The 20,273-nt window shown below is 35.4% G+C and overlaps 2 protein-coding genes across 3 annotated transcripts in view; one reads left to right on the forward strand and one right to left on the reverse strand.

Moving 5' to 3' along the window:
* LOC139142669 (uncharacterized protein C6orf118-like) overlaps positions 1-5,906 on the forward strand; it is an 81,797-nt gene extending 75,891 nt beyond the window's left edge. For both annotated transcript variants that reach the window (XM_070712721.1, XM_070712722.1), the window contains exons 6-7: positions 1,302-1,363; positions 4,243-5,906. In XM_070712721.1, coding sequence (XP_070568822.1) covers positions 1,302-1,363; positions 4,243-4,342 — 162 coding nt within the window. In that variant the 3' untranslated portion in view covers positions 4,343-5,906. The remainder of the gene's footprint in view (positions 1-1,301; positions 1,364-4,242) is intronic.
* The window catches only part of LOC139142665 (zinc finger-containing ubiquitin peptidase 1-like), a 470,199-nt gene that overhangs the window by 211,525 nt on the left and 238,401 nt on the right, over positions 1-20,273 (reverse strand). The gene's annotated exons all lie outside the window — the stretch shown is intronic.

Genomic DNA, 20,273 nt, shown 5'->3' on the forward strand with positions numbered 1-20,273 from the left:
TTTTTTGAGTGTCAGTCTTTAAACCCTTGCCATTTTAGAATGAGGATAGATAATGCCAAATAAAATAGTCGTTTTTTTCTACACATACTCTTCTTTCAAGTGAAATATTACATTTCAGAAAATAACGTCAAGTTTTTTACTTAATTTTTATCATTAATACCAAAATTAGGTTTTTTACCCCAAATATACACCCACTTCATCCTTTGAGTAAACTACTGCTAACATACTAAACTTTAGAGTCTCTGCTTTTTGAAAATATATAGTATGAGGGGGTTTCCTTGTCATCTTTGATGAGAAATATTGCTTTGAAAAAAATTGTGTTGGCAACATGCAGCTCCACCTTGGATTTGTGATTATAATCATTTCCATGCAGTTTGAAGCCTTGTACATAGATATCAATAATTATAGAATATGCATGTATCTTTGACAAAGCTTTGCTAATAATTGATACATTCTAATTAATACTTGATGATTATTTGGGGTATGTTGAGATGAAGGATTAATTAATAATCACCATATAATGATGTCTTTATCCACAGACCTGATGTAGCAGTATTAGGCATAAGGATTAGTTTTGCTACTCGAATGACGCAAAATCCTGGATTAGTTTTTTGACAGAAATGATTTCTTCTTTGCAGTAGTTTAATCCTGATGATGTATGCTTGCTGTCATCTTATAGATATTTCATGATCGGAAGATGATTTTCCCTTGAGTTTTTGGAGAGAACATGTATAAATGCAAGCATACATTGCTGTTTAGGTCGTATCAGGATTTCATATGCATACCTTAATTACTTAGGTGATTGTATAATATCTAATAATCCATGGCCATAACTGTGGAAGTTTCTGTATCTGATTTCATTCTTTCTCATAAACTCACAAAGCAGAGTACAAATTTCTGCTAATTTTAGAATGGCCCTTGGGGACTGATATTCAGACCCCTGAATTGTTAGAAATCTTTTCTGATCTACCTCTTAGCGTTCATTTTAAAGCTTTTGGAGTAAGAAATATTTTCACATTTCAAAAATGTTTTTTTTTTCCCCAAAAGAGTCAACACAGGGATAGCAATAGTTTGAATTCAATACATTGGTAAATATTAGGTTATTTTTTTCTCTATTACCAAATTTTCAATGTGACTTCCCATTTTTATTCTTGATTTAGTAAGAAAAGGTGAGTTTGAGCAAAAGTTTAAGTCTTTCACTTTCGAGGGGCTTGCAACCTTGTATGGTATGACTGTGCAAAACTTGTGTCTGTAGAAAGAGATTATAAATGACATATGTTTCTGTCGCCCTTCTGTTTCAGCAACTTGAGAATGAACTGGAGAGGTTGCTGGACAAGTCAGGTGCCGAGGAAAGTGATAAAAGGTATGTATGTAGTTTTGGTATTTGTTCTAAAATCACCAAAGACTGTGTTGTCAGCTTATTCCTGATTTCTTCCTGTCCACTTCCAGTAACTGTGGTATCTGCTGTATTTACACATCGATACCACAGATGTGTTTACAGGGTGATTTTAAAAAATACTGGTACTGATAATTCCATGGTCCACTGCAAGGGGGAAATCACTCATTTTACCGGTAGGTCAGGAATACATAAAAGTACTGTAATTTATGATTTATCACTCTCATATAGCATTGCAAGGTTCTGTGCATACTATATATCTTAATTTACTTCAATGCTTCATTTTAAGATGATGTTGCACATAACACAATGTAATTTGCTCAATATTACTTTTTTGCAAAGATTTGTACAATTTCCATTAATTTGTCTACCCAGGATTAAAATATTGGTTTGGTTCACCTGTTAGCATGACAAGTAGCCTTAATTTGGGTGAGAAAAAGTTTAAATTTGTGTAAATTTATGTAAATCACTTAATTTTCTTGCTTCTTTTTTCTCCCATTTTCAACATTTCAAAAAAATTTAACTTAAAAACTCTCACTCGGTCAAATTTTGTGAAAATTTCCACAATACCGATATGTTCTACTGTACCACTGAGTACTAACATAGTCATCCGAGTATAAGTCCCTAGATCAGCAACATAAAGTACTACAAACACTAATTAAGGCAAGACACGGTTTATATTTTTCCATCAGTTAAAGTTGAAATCGAGAAAGATGAACTTACAAGGTCCTGGTAAAAGTTATTCAACCTTAAAAGATGACTACACCAAGCAATATTTGTGCAGTCATTTTTACAGCATAACAGTATATCCACCGCTTTCAGCAAATATAGCCCATTTCAACATAGGGAAATGAATTCTAGGAACAAATGCCCCAAAAGAACAAGAAACTTGTCAAATTATTTTTTATGAAAATATTGAACTTTACAATTGATTATTGAAATTCAGAAGTTAAAATTGCATCATCTTTGATGCTGTTTATCTGACATGTGTTTGTCTGAAGGCAAAACATACTAATAACCTTTGTATAGTTACTATAAATCTTGCACACTTAAACTGATGTCTATTACAAATCTCCCTGCATGTGTAACCGTAGACCTAGACTTGCTCAAAGTCTGTGGGTGCATAAACATCACAACAGAGTAAATTGAAGGAATAAATTTCAGCATTGCGAGGTGATCGCAACATTGAAGCAGTATAGCAGACTGCCGCGTAGATTATAGTGTGAAAGCGATGGCTTGGCCAGCCAGTAACAACTGCATACACAGTCTAACGTAGACACTAGGGTATGTGGTTTAACAGTGTGGTCATTAAAAATAACAAGCAATCAGAGTCAATTTATTTCAGTATCAGCTGACCATGGGAAATGTGTAAATCCTTGACTAGTAATTGCTTGTCTGTATTTCAGCTTATGCAGGAAATTTTCACTTTAAGGTGTAGGATGCGCCTCAGGGTTAGATATTTAGACTCAAGCAGTACCGCTTCTTTTCTGGTCTACCACTTGTTGGGGGTTCATTTTGAAACCTTGGAGTTAGAAAAACTTTCACCGTCTTAGTTTTTTGAAAATAGAGAGTTTGATTTTTCTCCATACATGTAGAGTGAACACGGGGATGGCAGCCATTTTGAATTTCAAAATATATGCAAATCTTGAGTAATTTGTTTCTCTAGCACCAAAATTTGCATGGCGACCCCTGATTTTTATTCTTGATTTTGAAAGAGGATGGTTGATAGATTCCTTGTCTTTCACTTTTGAGGCACATACTACCTTAATCCTGTTGTTCCAGATGTAGATTACATGTACAATATAACATACAGAGTACAAGCACAATGTCTTTTCACCCCTTAGTTAACTAATTGGCCTCCACAGTTTCCCCCAAACCTATTGTTGTCAAATGTAATGTGAGAATACAGGTATAAGGATCACCTGCGCTGCCTCTCATTACATACTTACTGTGATGGAAAATTGCAAAACAGTGTTTGTAAATTTACTCCTAGTCAGGGTTTTTGCTTTGCTTTAAAGGTCTTATCAGTAATTGATGAGGACTCTCACGTTGCTTCAGAAAATTAAAGTAGCCACGATTGAATCGATCTGGAAACTTCGTAACCCAACCTTGCTCTCACACCTCCTTTATTAAAAAAACTCTGAAAGACACAATCTTGTTCATTTGTAAGAAATGTAGTGAATAATCTTAAAAAGTATTATTTTGTAAGGTGTTAACGTACCAAAAAAGTAGTATCACTTCAAAATTACTTTCTATTCATTTCATATTCAGCAATTCCAGTCTTTCTTGTATGATACAATACAATATGTATGTGTGAAGATGAGTACACCATTGAAAGTTTGCCTGATTCTTTCATCTCCTTTGACTTCACTGTAGTTAAGTACTTCACGCCTCGAAATTGAAAGACCTCTTGCTTTAACTTTCCTCAATGAAACTTTTAACCATTCCTTTCCAAAATCAAGAATTAAAATTTTGTCAAATTGCAAAATTTGTTACTATAGAGACAAATGATGCAATGTTTATCGACTATCAAAATTCAGAATGGCTGCCATCCCTGACTTAACTTTTTCGAGGAAAAAAAAAGAATTTTGGGTTTTCAAAATCTAAGCCCGAGAAAAACTTTATTTACTCCATGAGCTTCAAAATGAGTCCCACCAAGTGGAGGACCAAAATTGATTTGTAAACCTTTGAGAGTCTGAATACCTGTCCCAGAGATGCATTCTACCTTAATCAGGCACATTTCAGATTGTGAGAATGTCCCGGTAATGTGTTGTGGCGTTATAACAATCTGTACTTGCTTTATCTATATCATGACTGACTGAGACTGTACATGCTTGTTTTCACAGGTTATTGCTGAAGAAACTGAATTTACTGTCTGACAGTGCCACAGAAACAGAAGTATCTGACTCTACAAGTGTTACCGAGTCTGCTAGGGATGGACAATAGTGTGTGGTACATATGGCTGTTAGGAATGGACAATAGTGTGTGCTATATGAGAAAAGATCATCACGACAGGAATATTCAGAACTGGTATTCTACCCTGTTTGGAACTTTTAAAATTTACAGAGTGACAGCTAAGCAGGGATTTATCACAGTGTTTCAAACTCAACACTGTATTGGACTGAATTGGACCCCAACAAATTGCAGTGTCCGTGTATTGTACACCCTTGTACCCCTCAGTTACCGGTGCACAGGTCCAACCACATGGCACTAACATTGGGAAGGATGAACCAAAACAGGTGTTTTAGGGGTCAGATATACATGTACTGGTATATGCATATGTATATTCCATGGATGAGAATGACAAACAAATGCTGTATGTGATGAGCTGCTGTGATAACACTTTCCTACCTGGCCTGTGGTATCAATAGAATTGATGAGTGGCTTACACACAGTTTGAAAGATTTGAAAATATCGGAAAATACTGAAAGACATTCTTGTCTGTGAGTGTATCTGCCACTGACAGTCATAACTAGCAAGAATCCAAGAATGGGACAGATTACTTGCATGGCAGCCTTTGTGAACAACTCTATCAGTATTTTTGTTTGTGACACTGTCAGTCCAGATTGACTGAGTGTCTTACTGAAAGAGGTGTTGTATTCTCTGTAAATAGTTGATAAAATATTTACACCTTTAAATATGTGATATGTCAATGATGGAACTGTGTTTATCACAAATGGAAAGACATTTATTTATGATATCACAATAGTTGTGCATATTATATTGATAGATTTTCACGGAGCAGGCTTGAGTTACGCTAAGTGATATTGTTTTTCATTCATGAGACTGCTCACCAAGACCATCTATCATCATCCAAAACAGTAGGATTTTGATTCAGTGCACAGCTCCCGGGAGTTTGAAAATGCACTGCTATGTCCTTTTTCACATTTTGAGTTCACTCCCATCAGACAGAATAACACATTACTTTTGTTTATAAGCAGTATCCTTTTTGCATTTCACCAGGGTAGCTGTGATTAATTCTGACTGCAAAGAAGATTTCTAAATAGCAATGGTTTTTAGTGAAGCGTAAACTTGAGGGAGTATTTCAGTCTTTAGAATTTTTATGAAATTTACTGAAATTTCGCATGTTTTTGTGTCATGAGCATTACATTTCAAACTGTACATGTTTAGTCATTTCTGGTCTGTCCAATTAGTACAAGCATTTGGATCACATGATATGTCTTGAAGTGTCATCCACTGGAAATGTTGGAATTTTATCAAAGCAAATAGAACAGCATGCAATTACATGTACATATACATGTAAGTTATGTGAGTGAAACCATAAGATAGAAAATTGTACATACGGAGAGTATACAGGTTTATGTGAAAGCTTTCGTTGTTTTTACAAACAATAGTACAATATATGTGTATTTATTTGCTAATAACAAATTATCACTATCAACATGAACCAGTATTTGTATCAACCTACAATTACAGTATTAATGTTACAGATGTGTAGAATTCAGTGGTCTTGGGATTGTAAATAAATATTTCAAATGATTTGCCTGAACCAGTGCATTGTTAACCAGAACATCTTTAAGTGAATAAATAGTAATAAGGCATTTAAATACATTTAGTTAAAAATGGACTTAAGAATACAAGAATAATTTCCAAAATCACTGGGTTTCATACTATGACAGTGGTCTTTTGAGAATGCTAAAATACCAAAAACACCAACTTAAATTTTACCATGATTGTGAGAGACACAATTATGTTTAACCAAAATGATGTTCTAATTTATAGTGGAAAGCAATAAGTTGCTTTAACAGTTACATGTATTCCACTTGGTGGAATATTTTTTTATCTGCTTTGAATCATCTTCTCTTTATCTTAAATTCTATGCCAATATTTTTTCCTTTCACATTCATTGTAAATCATTTTAAGTGCAGCCATGATAAGATGGTTTTGTTATTTCACTTATAGCGAAAGAGTTCAAAATCCAGTACAGTTTTGTTTATTCCTTTTCATTTAAGGTAGTATGCACCTCGAAAGTGAAAGACTTAAACTTTTACTCAAACTTTCCATGATGAAACTTTCGGCCATTCTCTTACTAAATCAAGAATAAAAATCGGGGTCACTGTGCAAATTTTGGTACTAGAGTAACAAATAACCCAAGATTTACTGATCTTGAAAATTCAAAATGGCTGCCATCTGTTAACTGTATGGAAAAAAATAAAATTTCGATTTTTCGAAACAGTAAGCTGGTGAAAAGTTTTCTTACACCAAGAACTGTAAAACGAACCCCCAAAAGTGGTATATCAGAAAACAATTGTAAAAGTTGAGAGTCTGAATATCTGTCCCCGAGGCGCATTCTACCTTAAAGGAAGGGAGTCGTTCCCACCGCAGGTGCATGTCTAGGACATACAACGGGTCTGTTCGCACAACACAATATATTCCAACATTTCTTGTGCATATTCAAAAATATTAAAATGTTGGAAGTACCAAAACTGGTGATTGCAGCCAAAGCAGCGTCATATAAACAAAGGGATGCAAGAAAGGTTGATTTAGCAAAGTCTTACAGTGATTGGAAAGCTATAAAGTCTTGCAGTGATTGGAAAGCTATAAATCTAATGAGCAATGAATATGCATCAAATGCTGAATTAGCTTCATATTTGCACAACACTCATCACAAGTTTCTTCAAAGAGGCAAAATTTATCAACAAGAAAGTTACTCGGCGTCAGATGGGACAACACACCCCCCCCCCCTTTCAAAGACCATTTTCAGTACCAGTGTTGCATAACATTGTGTGAGGCAGTATTGATGGGAGATTTCATAATGGATGGCAAATAATCAATGCAAGATATGTCTGGAAGGTGACCATGATCACCTTTCAGTATTTTTATCCCATTTCAGGAAAAAGGGGAGAGATGCCTGTCTGTATTTCCGGGTTGTAAATGTGACAAATGGTTTTTCATGACCCACAGTAATTTCCAATCACTTCAGAGTGACCAAATTTCATAGCCAAATATCTCTAGGTGTCATGGTCTTTTAAAGAATTACATCATTGCCACAAAACAAGTATTTCACACATGCCAAGGACTGTGGTGAACACTTACTTTACATGCAGCCATTGAAAACAGAGAGATTTTCAACCATTCATTTACTGTGAGCAGTCAAGATTTTATGGACGCTATAATATGAAATGACAGGGAGTTATTCTGCCAGTAAATGTCATTAGACTTGTAATAAATAATACTGACAAGGCGGTAAATATTTTTGTGTTTTCAAAGAGGAAAGGAACTGTAATGAATAGACCTTTGATTGAAATTCTTTCTTCAAAAAATGTAGATTTTCAGTAGGATTGATTCTCAATTAAATTTTGCAGGTTTTTTCTGCCATTCCAATATTTCTCACCTTTCAGTGAGTGGTGAAACACCCTGTTGGTTCTTAAAGCACCATTGGTAATAAGTAAACTTATTAATTTTGTAGGTGGACTGCATGGAGTATAGTTTCAAACTATAGTATTATTCCCTGGAGTCCACTGTTTTTTATGTCTCTGTAAATACCCAGGATAATTTATGACTACAAAAGGAAGATAAACCTGTGAAAGTTTTAAATAATTTCTTAATAATATGTTCTATTGTCTTTTTCTGAGGACACTCCCAGAATGCAGTAATTGTTTCACCTTTCAACCCTGGCTCTCCATGTCCCTTCACTCAGGTCCACACTCATTGTTTGACTGGACCAAACCATTTGAGTGGAAAGGTTACAGGATGGACCATCATATCACAGATAGTGGTGGTCAAAATACTGATACTTTTATGCATGTTTGACTGTTTGTAGTTTGATCAGTTATCTTCATGAGTTTGCAGAGCATGCATATCTTTTTCAAAATCCAATATTTTTCTTTTTCACTATGTTTTTGTGCTAATCAGCATGCAAGGTTTTCAGAGAATTTTCCTTACTACTAAATTTTTCCACAATATTGACCCCTCCCCCAAAGGGCTAATTGTCCATTCCTCAGCCGTGATGTGAAGCAATGGAAAGCTTAGTACTTAATAGCAGATATTGCACTGCCGGAGGCTAGGATAATATGAAGTCATAAGCATTAACATCTTAGCAGTGGTATCACTCATACCTAGCTTTGTCATGTGAAAGGTTGCTGAAGTGGATTAAAAATTAGCAGACAGCAAAGACCCCATCACTTTCTGTCAACAAAATGTAGATCAAGAAATGGAAATTCTGTACAATTAACATCTCTGGTTATGCTGTGTGTTGCTTTTTCCTGGTGCATTATCCAGGTGTCTGACAGACAATATGTGCATAAAAGTTATGACAAGAAGCAACATTTATATATATAAATACATATATAAATCAGTAAAACATCGGGGAATCAAGAAATGTTGGATGCTTGTTTATCTTAACTTTGGATATTAGATTTGTCAATTTTGTATTAGAAGTCAGTTCTGTTGTTCAGAATTTTGAAATATGCTGAGTCATTGATTGATATAAGGGAGCTTTCATTTATTTTGACAGGGGGTGGACCAGAGGAAATTTGAGCATGTACATTCATAGTTTGAAATGTTGTCCTCGCCAATTTCTGTTTCTCAAATATGACACTCTGTACCAAACTTGTTGATCATGACCCTCCCCATCCTCAGTTTTATCTTTCGATTTTGATACAGATATGTTGCATATGTAATTACCAGACATGAAAAGTTATTGCAGAAACAATTTTTTTTCATTGTGGTGGACTTTTTTGTGCAGGAGGCATCAAACAATCAAAACTACATTTTTAATAATGATACCATCATATCAAATAAAGAAAGTTCTGAGCTGTATTAAAATTTTAAATTTTCCTTCACATATTGGCAGTTCTCAATACATTACACATGTTTCTGGGCTTTTTATGCAAATTAATTTAGAATATTGAGAATTTTCGTTCCATTTAAAAATGTAAAATTTGCAAATTTGTCCCTCCCCAGGACATGTTTTCAGATTATGACACCCCTCCTTAACAAATGAACATCTCCCAGACATGGAAATCCACCAGCAGATGCTATGAGTACAGAAAGCTATGACATCACTTCTGGTGTAGGCCTACCATGACATGGTAATGAGCTTACATATCCAGGACACTGTGCTGAACAATATAGCAGAGTTTACCCTTTCACCACAATGGTTCGGACCAATCCCATTGTATTCAATGGTTAGTGTGGACCTGTTTACATGGAATTCGGGGTGAACACGTTGATAGTCGAGCTCTCACATGATGTATCAACAATCTTGGTTGTGTCAGAACTGATAGTGTACTAAACAACTCGTTACTTTTCTTTTCTCTATTCGCTACAAAGAAACTTTTCCATTCCTCCTAATCACCCTACTCTCATGTTGATTCAACATCCAACTTATGAAATTTGATATAATTTTGAGCTAAGCTAGATCCCTACCCTGTCAATATTTGAGTTCATGATTTGCCTAGGAGAGTTCAAAAATTTTGATACAAAAAAGTTTCTGTAAAAAGAATGAGCATGTCCCTTCACAGTCGGTTGCTAGATCATTTAGTTGAGTAGTTGTATGATTAAGTTTCATGAATAATTTACAATTAACATTTGAGAGAGAAGAGAAGCATATTTACTTCATCTCCTGGATGGGAATAATGTTCTATAAACCATAAAATTGATGATGCATATGGGACAGAGTTTCTTAGGCCATGATTCTCAGCAACTGGAAAATGTCACTGAAACATCCTCACTGGGTAAGCTGCTGTCTTATCAGTGATGCTCATAAAATGTCTGATGTAATTATAACCTACAATGAGAAGATCGCATTTCTTACTGGCTTACCTTCAGCTTGTCACCTTCACTCTCAATCCCTACTTTCCAGTGTCAACAAAGAAAAACATTGTAGATTATAACCCTTTGAGTGCTGAAATTTTTCCCACCAAACTTTTAGTACAACAGTTTACAGATTTTTATGTATTTTTCTATAATTTTTTTGATAATTTTGGACTGAATGGACATCACATCTCAGTTTTTAATCAAAATTTTGGCAAGCATTTAAAATTGACAGGTCCAGTATATTTTATAAAAGCGATGAAAAATGACTTTGGCGCTTAAAGGGTTAATATTTACAGAGGAAAATATGAATGTATGCTTTGTTATGTGTAATAACTTTAGTGCCTGTTTCCTGCCATTTGAAGCATAACCCTAACAATGTGGCTTAGAATAAACACCTTTAAGACTGTAGCTAACTTCAAATTATAACATTATTTCTGCTTACAGTACAATAATGTACATTTGTTATGCAAATGTATCATTGGTTTAGATGGATCTCGAATTTGAATTTACCAAACGTTTTGCTGATAAGATTTTGTGATTACTTTAATTCTTCATTTGCTGCATTAAACTTTTGATGTATTTTTATAATAGTTCCTGTTCTGCTCCCAAAACCGTCATCAAAATATCCAGTATTCAGCATGTCAACAGAGATTTGTGTCTGTCCAATGTTATTGATGACAACTCAGTTTTAACCAGAACAAGAAATCATTTGTCACTGATTATGCCTCATACACCCATAGCCACTTAGGCCTAACTGTTGATTTAGTGGCCACTGGTGTATTATTTTGACGAAAGAATGTAACACGCTTTATTGGATTAAAGGTTATCTACCAGTGAAGGTTTTTCATTCATAAATTAACCTACTATGTGGCTGTAAAAAAGTAAAAAATGTAAAAAAATCGGCCAATTTGGGAACTTTGTGTGCTCCGGCAGATTTTGTTTGGGGTGCCAAAATCTTCCCCATACGGCCGAGTACTGGACTCTGCTTGCTTGAAACGGACAACATTTTTTGTAAGTAACTCCGGACCTCACCTCGCTTTACACATATGCACGAGTATAAAACTGGTTTGATCACGTATCTTTCACGTCTTAATCTAAAGTTATACAAGAATTTCTGCATGTCGGAAAACTAAAACTCAGGTACAACTTACCCTGCAAACTATCCAAAGTACTCTGCATGACAGTGAAATAACTACTAGTACTCTCCACAAGTTTCCACCGACATTGAATAACATATTGGGAGCTAAAACTGATCTCTCAAAAAGCTTTCGACTCTAAAGCTCAAGTTAGTCAACCTTTGCTCAGGTTAGAACTCAAACTCAGGTACTGCTTTCGTTACCGACTATCTTCGTAGGTGACCAAAGCACTCCGCATGACAGTCAACTATCTCATCGCCAAAAAGGATATACCGATATTGGTCAGACAGGGCACAAAAAAGCAACAAAACAAATAGTTTACTCCATTTTTGATTGACATGGGGTCACTCAGGGTCATTTACCTTACAAGTACACTTGAGTAAGGGACGATTCAGAATTTACTTCCAGGGGGGGGGTGGAGGATTTCAGGGGGGGGGCCACCCATTTTTCCCAAGAAAATTTAGGGGGGCCAGACAAAAATACCACAATCTTTTAGGGGGGGCCAAGGAAAAAAAAACATCAATTCAATATTTGCCCAGAATTTCTGATCTCTACAAAAGAGAACCATAGACGCTACCTGGGTGACAGATAAACTCAACATGTTTAGTTAAACTCATTTAGCTGCCAAATTCGGTAATATTCACAGTGGTTTGTTTTATGCATCTATAGCAGTATCTTGTTCTCCTCCCTGAAGCGTTATGAAATGTCCAGTATTTAGCATGTCAATACAACCATACAGTGAACAGTCAGGGTTGTTTTTGTTGAAAAGAGATCTCAGATCAAGTCAAGACAAGAATTCATTTATCAACAATAACAATGGTCATTTATGTTCACACAGGTATGTTGCTAAATACAGCATTGGGTGTTCTATGTAGTGATAGAATAACAAACTAATGCTGATACACAGAGATGAACATTGAACAAATGCTAAAAATTACAGCAAATGTCTTTTTAAGGTTGGGTTTACCTTGTAGCTTGTAAAGCAGTTGAATGTTGCATGATGAAGAAGTGTTAATTTATGCAAATGTATGCAAATCACCCGATTTTTTGGCTTCTTTTGCCTCCCAATTTCAAAATTTCCAAAGAATTTAACTCCACTCCGGCTGGGTCAAATCTTCTGAAATTTCACATTATGTTTTTTAAATGCTATATAACACAACAACTATCAATTGGTTTTGTTTGGCAATAAAGCTCTTACATTTTTAATAAGAGGCATTTTGAATAAGAGGCATTTTAATTTTGCTGATCATGATTTAAATCAATTATTAGTGTCAGTCTTTAAACCCCTACAATTTTAAAATGAGGATGGATAATGCCAAATAAAATAGTTGTTTTTTTCTACATGAATACTCTCCTTTCAAGTGAAATATTACATTTCAGAAAATACTGTCTAGATTTTGACTTAAATAAATTTTTATCATTAATACAAAAATGGAGGTTTTTTACCCCAAATATACACCAACTTCATCCTTTGAGTAAACTACTGCTACTGCTACTCTTCTTTCCTGCTTCTTTTTTCTATGTTTCATTCTCATCAATTTTACCCTTTCTAAATTTTTTAAATGTTCTACATAACTTTTTACAGTGCTTACATCTACTATAAACTTTTTGAAAATAAATTTATGGCCATCTCATCTTCAAGGTGCTTTTCAGCGAATAGTTTTTTAATGTTGAAAATAAACATATTATGTATTACTGTCAAAAATATATGGTGAAAAATTTACAAAAGGGTTGATTTTCCAATAATCCTGTATGCGCATCCAGAAGATCATGTGGCACTGCGCCAATGCTATGGTGTCGGATTGTTGAAATATTGTGTACACAAGAAATTTGCTGTAGTCCAAGAAGTGATCTCAGTGTGTATGAGGCTAGGAGAAATGTGGATAGGCTTACACATTGTGTATTGATACTAACACTTTTGTGTCCCATTCATTCTGATATGTATAATCAAAGATTTCACAGTGGCGGCTGGCAGAAAAGGTAAAAAAACAAATTAACATTTATTGTTTCGTGTCATCTGAAAACATGCGCATCATGACTATTTTAAAATTAAAGTTTGTTAAAAAAATTTGAAATATGCATGCTCTGTCAATTTTGAAAAATACTGACAAAATGTGAATTTTGACTTGCACAGGGTTGTCTGCATTTTAATATGAACAATGGATTGTGAATGGAATGAGCAGAATAAAATGTGAATTCATGTTTTGGATAAGGTGTTTTGTCCAAGAAATGTTCTAAAATATTCCTCAGCATTTTTGCTTTCAGTGGCAGCTACTTGGTTTTATGATAACCAAATTGGAAAAAAAAAAGAGAAAATTAAAAACAAGTTGGCTTTCACCAATTTTAATTCCTAATGTTTAAAACTTTCACCGTGAGTCTGCAAATATTCAGCATCATCAAATGAAAATGTATGCTGAACGTGTGCATGTACATGTACATCTCACTTTCCAGAAATATCTGGATATCTGCAAATGATGTACCATTAAACTTCAAGATATATATCACTTTGCCAATTATCTGCTCCTCTGATTTTCTGTTCACCATTTCTAACTGACATCTTTGCTTGTCTTTGTGTGCATCATATGTATCAGTGAGACATAACAAAAAAGTATTCATATTTAGTAATTAACTTTTCTTTAGAAATTTACAACCAGATATGTTTATTGCTACCCTTTCCAAAAGTGTGCCACTTGCAGTCCCTGCAAATCATTCTTTTTATAGTCACATAACCCTGAAATGATTTGTTATATCATCGATTAATGTCCACTAGGCCCTACAGTTCCTGCAACTTGTTAGACTAGATATGTCTATAATGTACCGTATAAGCATGCATGTATATATTAGGGGGGGGCCATGGAAAAAAACAGGAAAGATGAGGGGGGGCCATAGATTTTTTCTATAATTTACTAGGGGGGGCCATGGAAAAAAAATCACCGAGAAAATAGAAAATCCTCCACCCTCCCCCTGGAAGTAAATTCTGAATCGTCCTAAAAGAGTTTTAAGCATAAAATGCCTTGCTCTTTTTGGTCCCGATTAATTTGGGAAAGATGCCCAATTGGTTCGCAGCTAAATGTCTTCTACAAAGAATGCAACACTCTTAGTTGTTTGACTGGATTAAAGCTTACCAACCTGTGGAAGCTTTTCATCAAAAATTGACCTGCTTGGTGTCTGAATGTTTAAAAAGGGTCAATTATATGCTTAAATACAAGCTAAATCTGCAAAGCAAATCTATTTATTAGCATTTCAGACAAAAAACCCGGGGAAATTCAGCCATTTGGGGAACTTTTTCCGCTCCCGGGGGGGGGGGGGCTACCCAAAATGCCCTCACGAGGCTAAGTACTCGCCTCTGCTTCCTTGACAGGGACAGCATTTTCTGACGCTAACTCCTCGCCTCACTTCACACATCTGTAGGAGTAACAAACGGTTTTTATCACGTATCTTTCACATATAAATCTAAACAACAATTTCAAACTCAGGTAATACTTTGCTTGCGGACTGTGGATGACCAAATTACTCCGCTTGCTGACAGTGAACTAACTCATATCCACAAAGGATCCTCCGATATTGGAAAACATTTAGAGAGGTCACAAAAAAGCTACAAAACAAAATGTTTTGCACTTTGTATTGACATGGGGTCACTCAGGGACATTACAAGTACACTGGAGTAAAATAGTCTTAAGAATAAAAAGGCTATACCCTTTTGGTTCCGATTAATTTGGGGAAGCTGCCAAATTGTTTCGTGGCTAAATGTCTTCTAGAAAGAATGTAACACTTAACATTTGTAGTTTTTTTACTGAATTACAGCTGCCACCTGTGGAGGTTTTTCATCCAAAAATTGACCTGCTAGGCGGCTGTATGTCAAAAAAGATCAATTATATGCTTGATTGTAAGCTAAATATGCAAAGCAAGTCTATTTATTTGAATTTCGGATGATAAAACGGGAAAATTCGAGCATTTTGAGAACTTTGTCCGCTCCGGTGGACTTTTTTGTCGGACTGCCAAAAAACGCCCTCACACGGCCGAGTACTCCAATCTGCTTGCTTGAGAGGGTCAACATTTTTTGACACAAGCTCCTCACCCCCACTTTACACATCCGTCGGAAACTCAAACGGTTTTTATCACGTATCTTTCGAATATTAATATAAAGTTCAACAAGAATCACTGCACGTCATAAAACTCAAACTCAGGTAAAACTTTGCATAGGGTCGGTGGATAATCAAAGTACTCCGCATAGGAGTCAACTAACTCATCTCCACAGAGTATAAACTCACATTGAATAATGTATTTGGAGCTAATTTCAATTTCGAGAGAAAAACAGGAATATTAGACCATTTGAGGAACTTTTGTCCGCTCCTTTGGACGTTTATGCTGCTTCTTGGACTGTCCAAAACCGCCCTCACACGGCCGAGTACGCCTCTACTTAACTGAGAGGGTCAACATTTTCGACACGTCCGTTAGGAGTATAAACACTGTTTTTGTCACTTATATATCAAGTATTAATCTAAAGTTAAACATGAATTCCGGAAAGTCGGAAATCTCAAACTCATGTAATGTTTCGCTTTCGGACTGTGCGTAACCAAAGTGACCGTGAACTAACTTACCGCAGTGTTTAAACAATGGATGTACCCTACACACGTTTTTTAGGTATACAGTACAGAAGTTTTTAAACAATGGAAGTACCCTATACGTGGTCCGGCGGTTGTCAGGTATAGAGTACCGTAGTGTTTAACCGATAGAGCTCCCCTATTACGTGGTTTTCAGTTATAGAATACCGTAGTATTTACCCTTTCACCCCCAGTTCCCTGTGTACAGGTCCAACTTTACCATAGAAAACAATGGATTTGGGGACAAACCATGGTGGTGAAAGGGTTAACAATGGAGGTACCCTTTAAATGGTTTCAGGTATACTTTACCATAGGTTTAACCCTTTAAGTGCTGTAATTTTTCCCACCAAAATTTAAGTGCAACATTTTAACAATTTTTTCAAATTTTTCTGTAATTTTTTTTACTATTTTGGACCAAACGGACATCACGTTTCATTGGCTACCGGTTTTCATCAAAATTTTGGCAGAAATCTGAAAAAAATTGACTAGGGTACACTTTATAAATGTGACAAAAGTTGACTTTGGCGCTCAAAGGGTTAAACATTTGAAGTGCTGTATACGTAGTTTGCAGGTTTCTAGTACCGTACTGTTTCAACAATGAAGGTACACTATACATGGCTTGCAGTTTCAGAGGACCGCAATGTCTAAAAAGCTGAGGTACCCTATACGTTGTTTTGAGGTACAGAGTACAGTGGTGTTTAAAATGGAGCTACCCTAGTTTTATGGTCTAGAGTACCGTACTGTTTAAACATTTAAGGAGTTCTATACGTGGTTTTCAGGTATACGGGTCCTAGAGTTAAAACAATGGACCTACTCTGTACATGGTTATCTGGTATAGAGTACTTGTTTTTCAAAAATGGAGTTTCACTATCCATGGCTTTCAGGTATAGCCTTAGTGTTTAAACATTTGAGGAGTTTTAATCGTGGTTTTCAGGTGTAGAGTACAGTACTGTTTAAAAAACGATGGGAACTAATTTGGGATAATTGGATCTTCATAGTTTTCAAATTTTTCAAAAATCTTAGGTGTCCTATAGCTGAATGTCTCAACATTACAAATTACTCATAAAAACAAGTGTGTAACGTAAAAAGAAAAGCAGATTAGCTTACATTTGCAGATTTTAAAGACATTACTTCACCATCCGATCATTCCCAATTAGTTCAATCGTGTTTTAATCAACTGAGGAACCATATACCTATTTTTCAGGTATACAGTTCTGTTGTGTTTAAACAATGCAGGTACCCTGTCCGTATTTTCCCGGTAGTTTTTAAACAATGGAGGTACCATATACGTGGTTTTCAGTTAATCAGCTGCGTATGGTATACCCTTATACGTGGTTTTCAGGTACAGAGTTCCGTATTGTAGTGTTTAGACACTTGATGCGCTCTATACGTGGTTTTCACCTATAGGTTTAGTAGGATTTAAATGATGGAGGTGCCGTACTCTTTCAGGTATAGAGTAACCATGTTCAACGTTTAGTGTATACGTGTTTTTAGGTATACCGTAATTTTTAAACAATGGAGGTACCCTATACTTGGTTGTCAGGTATAGAGTACCGTAATGTTAAAACAAAGGAGGCCCCTTTATATGTATTCCAGGTAGTGAGTACACGTGGTATCTGTGTAGAGTACATTAAAACATTGAAGATGCTCTGTACTTGCTGTTCTAGTATAAATTACCGTCATGTTTAATCAACGGAGGTTCCCTATACGTAGTTTTCTCTTGTACAACATTTGCACGGTGACCCCCAACTTTTGTGTTTGATTTTGAAAGAGTAGTTTTGAATTATTCCTTGAGAAAAGCTTGAGCAAAAGTTTAAGTCCTTTATTGAGGTGCATACCACCTTGAAGTTTACCTGTCTCTGTAGATTTTTACCCGATTATTGACCTGCTTGGCGGCTGTTTGTTGCTAAAAGATTAATTGCATGCTTGAATTTCACTTTGACCTTTAAAGCAAGTTTACTTCTTTGAATTTCAAGAGAAAAACAAATAGGAAAATTCGGCCGATTTTGGCAACTTTTACCGCTCCGGCGGAGCTGTTTTTGTAGACAGGTGAAAACGCCCCCACACGGTCGAAAACTTCATCGACGGAACAGCATTTTCACAAGCTAACTCACCTGAATTTACACTTCCCTAAAACTGAAAAAGCTGTTTTTTAAGTATCTTTCACATCTTAGTCTAAAGTTCAACAAGCATGACTGCATGTAGGAAAAATCAAACTCGGATTCTACTTTTCTTACGGACAAGGGAGGTACCTTATACGTGGTTTTCAGGTATAGAGTACTATTGTGTTTAAACGATGAAGATACCCTCTACTTGTTTTTCAAGTATAAATGTTTAATCAACGGACGTTTCCTATACATAGTTTTCTCTAGTACAAACATTTGCATGGTGACCCCCAATTTTTATCCTTGATTTTGAAAGAGTAGTTTTTAAATATTTCTTGAGGAAAGCTTGAGCAAAAGTTGCAGTCTTCAGGCGCATACTACCTTGAAGTTCACCTGTTTAGGCTTTTTACCCAATAATTGATCTGCTGGGCGGCTGTTTGTTGAGAAAAGATTATTACATGAATACATGAATTACAGTTTGACTTTCAAAGCGAGTTTATTTCTTTGAATTTCAAGAGAAAAAATGGGAAGATTCGGCCAAGTTTGGCAACTTTTATCGCTCCGGCCGAGCTTTACTTTATCCAGGTGCCCCAAAACGCCCCCACACGGCCAAGAACTCAACTGTGCTTCATCGACGGGACAGCATTTTCATAAGCTAAATCCTCACCTGAACTTACACATCCCTAAAACTAAAAAAATGTTTTTTCAAGTATCTTTCACATCTTAATCTAAAGTTCAACAAGCATGGCTTCATGTAGGAAAAATCAAACTCGGTTCCTACTTTTGCTACTTTCCTTTCGGACAACGGAGGTACCCTATACGTTGTTTTCAGGTATAGAGTACACGTGGTTGACTGGTATAGTGTACCTAAGTGTTTAAACAATCGAGGTACTCTATAATAATGATAAGAATAATATTTTATTGCTTGCTTGTAAATATAGGATTTACATCACATTTGTGGCAATAAAAGTGTAATATAAAAATAAATTCAAACTTTAAAGATAAACACAGTATAATAAAAAATAATAGCTAACAATAAATAAAACTAGGTATTTCTTTGTCTATACATGTATTAAGTAAAATATAATCTGCAAATTGTTCATTAAAAGATAACTCTTGTTTTGTTATTAGAGGAATCAGCTGATTTTCAGTTTTATCATTTGGGAGATTAATTTGACTGAAAAAGTTTTTTCTTTGAACTTTGTATTTCAGACAGACTAATAAAAAGTGCGTTTCATCTTCAATACTGTTAGTGTTACACTGATTGCAGTATCTTTCGGTAATTGGGGTTTTTGGAACAGTGTGTCTCCCTTTTTCAATTGCTAGATCATGATTGCTTGTTCAAAGTTTGGTGAGTAGTTTTCTTTTCTCACCTTGTAACTGTGTTAAGTAGGGTTCTAGTCTAAAATGATGTTTTATTTTGGTGTACATTCTTAATTTACTATTTTCATCGGTGATCATTTTTTTCCAAAAGACCTCATATTTTTGTTCGTTAAAGTCGTTTTCATTAATCCAGTTATATGCGGTTTTCAGCTAGAGTACCGTAATAATAAAACAATGGAGGTACCCTATCCGTGGTTGTCTGGTATAGAAATGGAGACCTGTACCATGTAGTATACAGCATTTTCTGACGCTATCTGCTCACCTGAATTTACACATCCCTTGTAAGTAACCAAAGTCTGCAAAGTCTCCGCATTATAGCCAACAAATCTCCACAAAGGTTCAGCGGATATTGAAAAAAATAATCAGTGCATAAAAACAAAACAAAAAACGCCAACAAGTGTCTGCACTTTGGATTGACATGGGGTCACCGAGAGTCATTGACCTTGCAAATTCACCGGAATAAACGAGTTCAGTCGTGCCAAGGTTTGCTGTTTTTTGGTCCCGATTAATTTGGATGAAAATACTGATTTGATGTCCGATAGTTTCGCAGCTGAAGGTCTTCTTAGACTAGAAAGAATGTAACACCCTTAGTTTTTTTATTGGATTAAAAAGTTTAGGGGAGAAGTATGCAATAATGGCAGAAATATCAATTTTTTATCAAGAACATTCAGAATCATAAATTTATTAATACCAGGGTCTGTACTACAAATGTGCAAATTCGACATGAAAACTGATCATTATTCAAGATCTAAGTTCAGTAGGATACCTTTTAAGTAAACAATAATGACAGAAATATTGAATTTTTATGAATAGTATCCATAATCATAAATTTATTAATATTTTACACTCTTGCTATGACTGACAACAC

This window comes from Ptychodera flava, chromosome 10 (assembly GCF_041260155.1).
Source record: "Ptychodera flava strain L36383 chromosome 10, AS_Pfla_20210202, whole genome shotgun sequence".
Taxonomy (NCBI): Eukaryota; Metazoa; Hemichordata; class Enteropneusta; family Ptychoderidae; genus Ptychodera; species Ptychodera flava.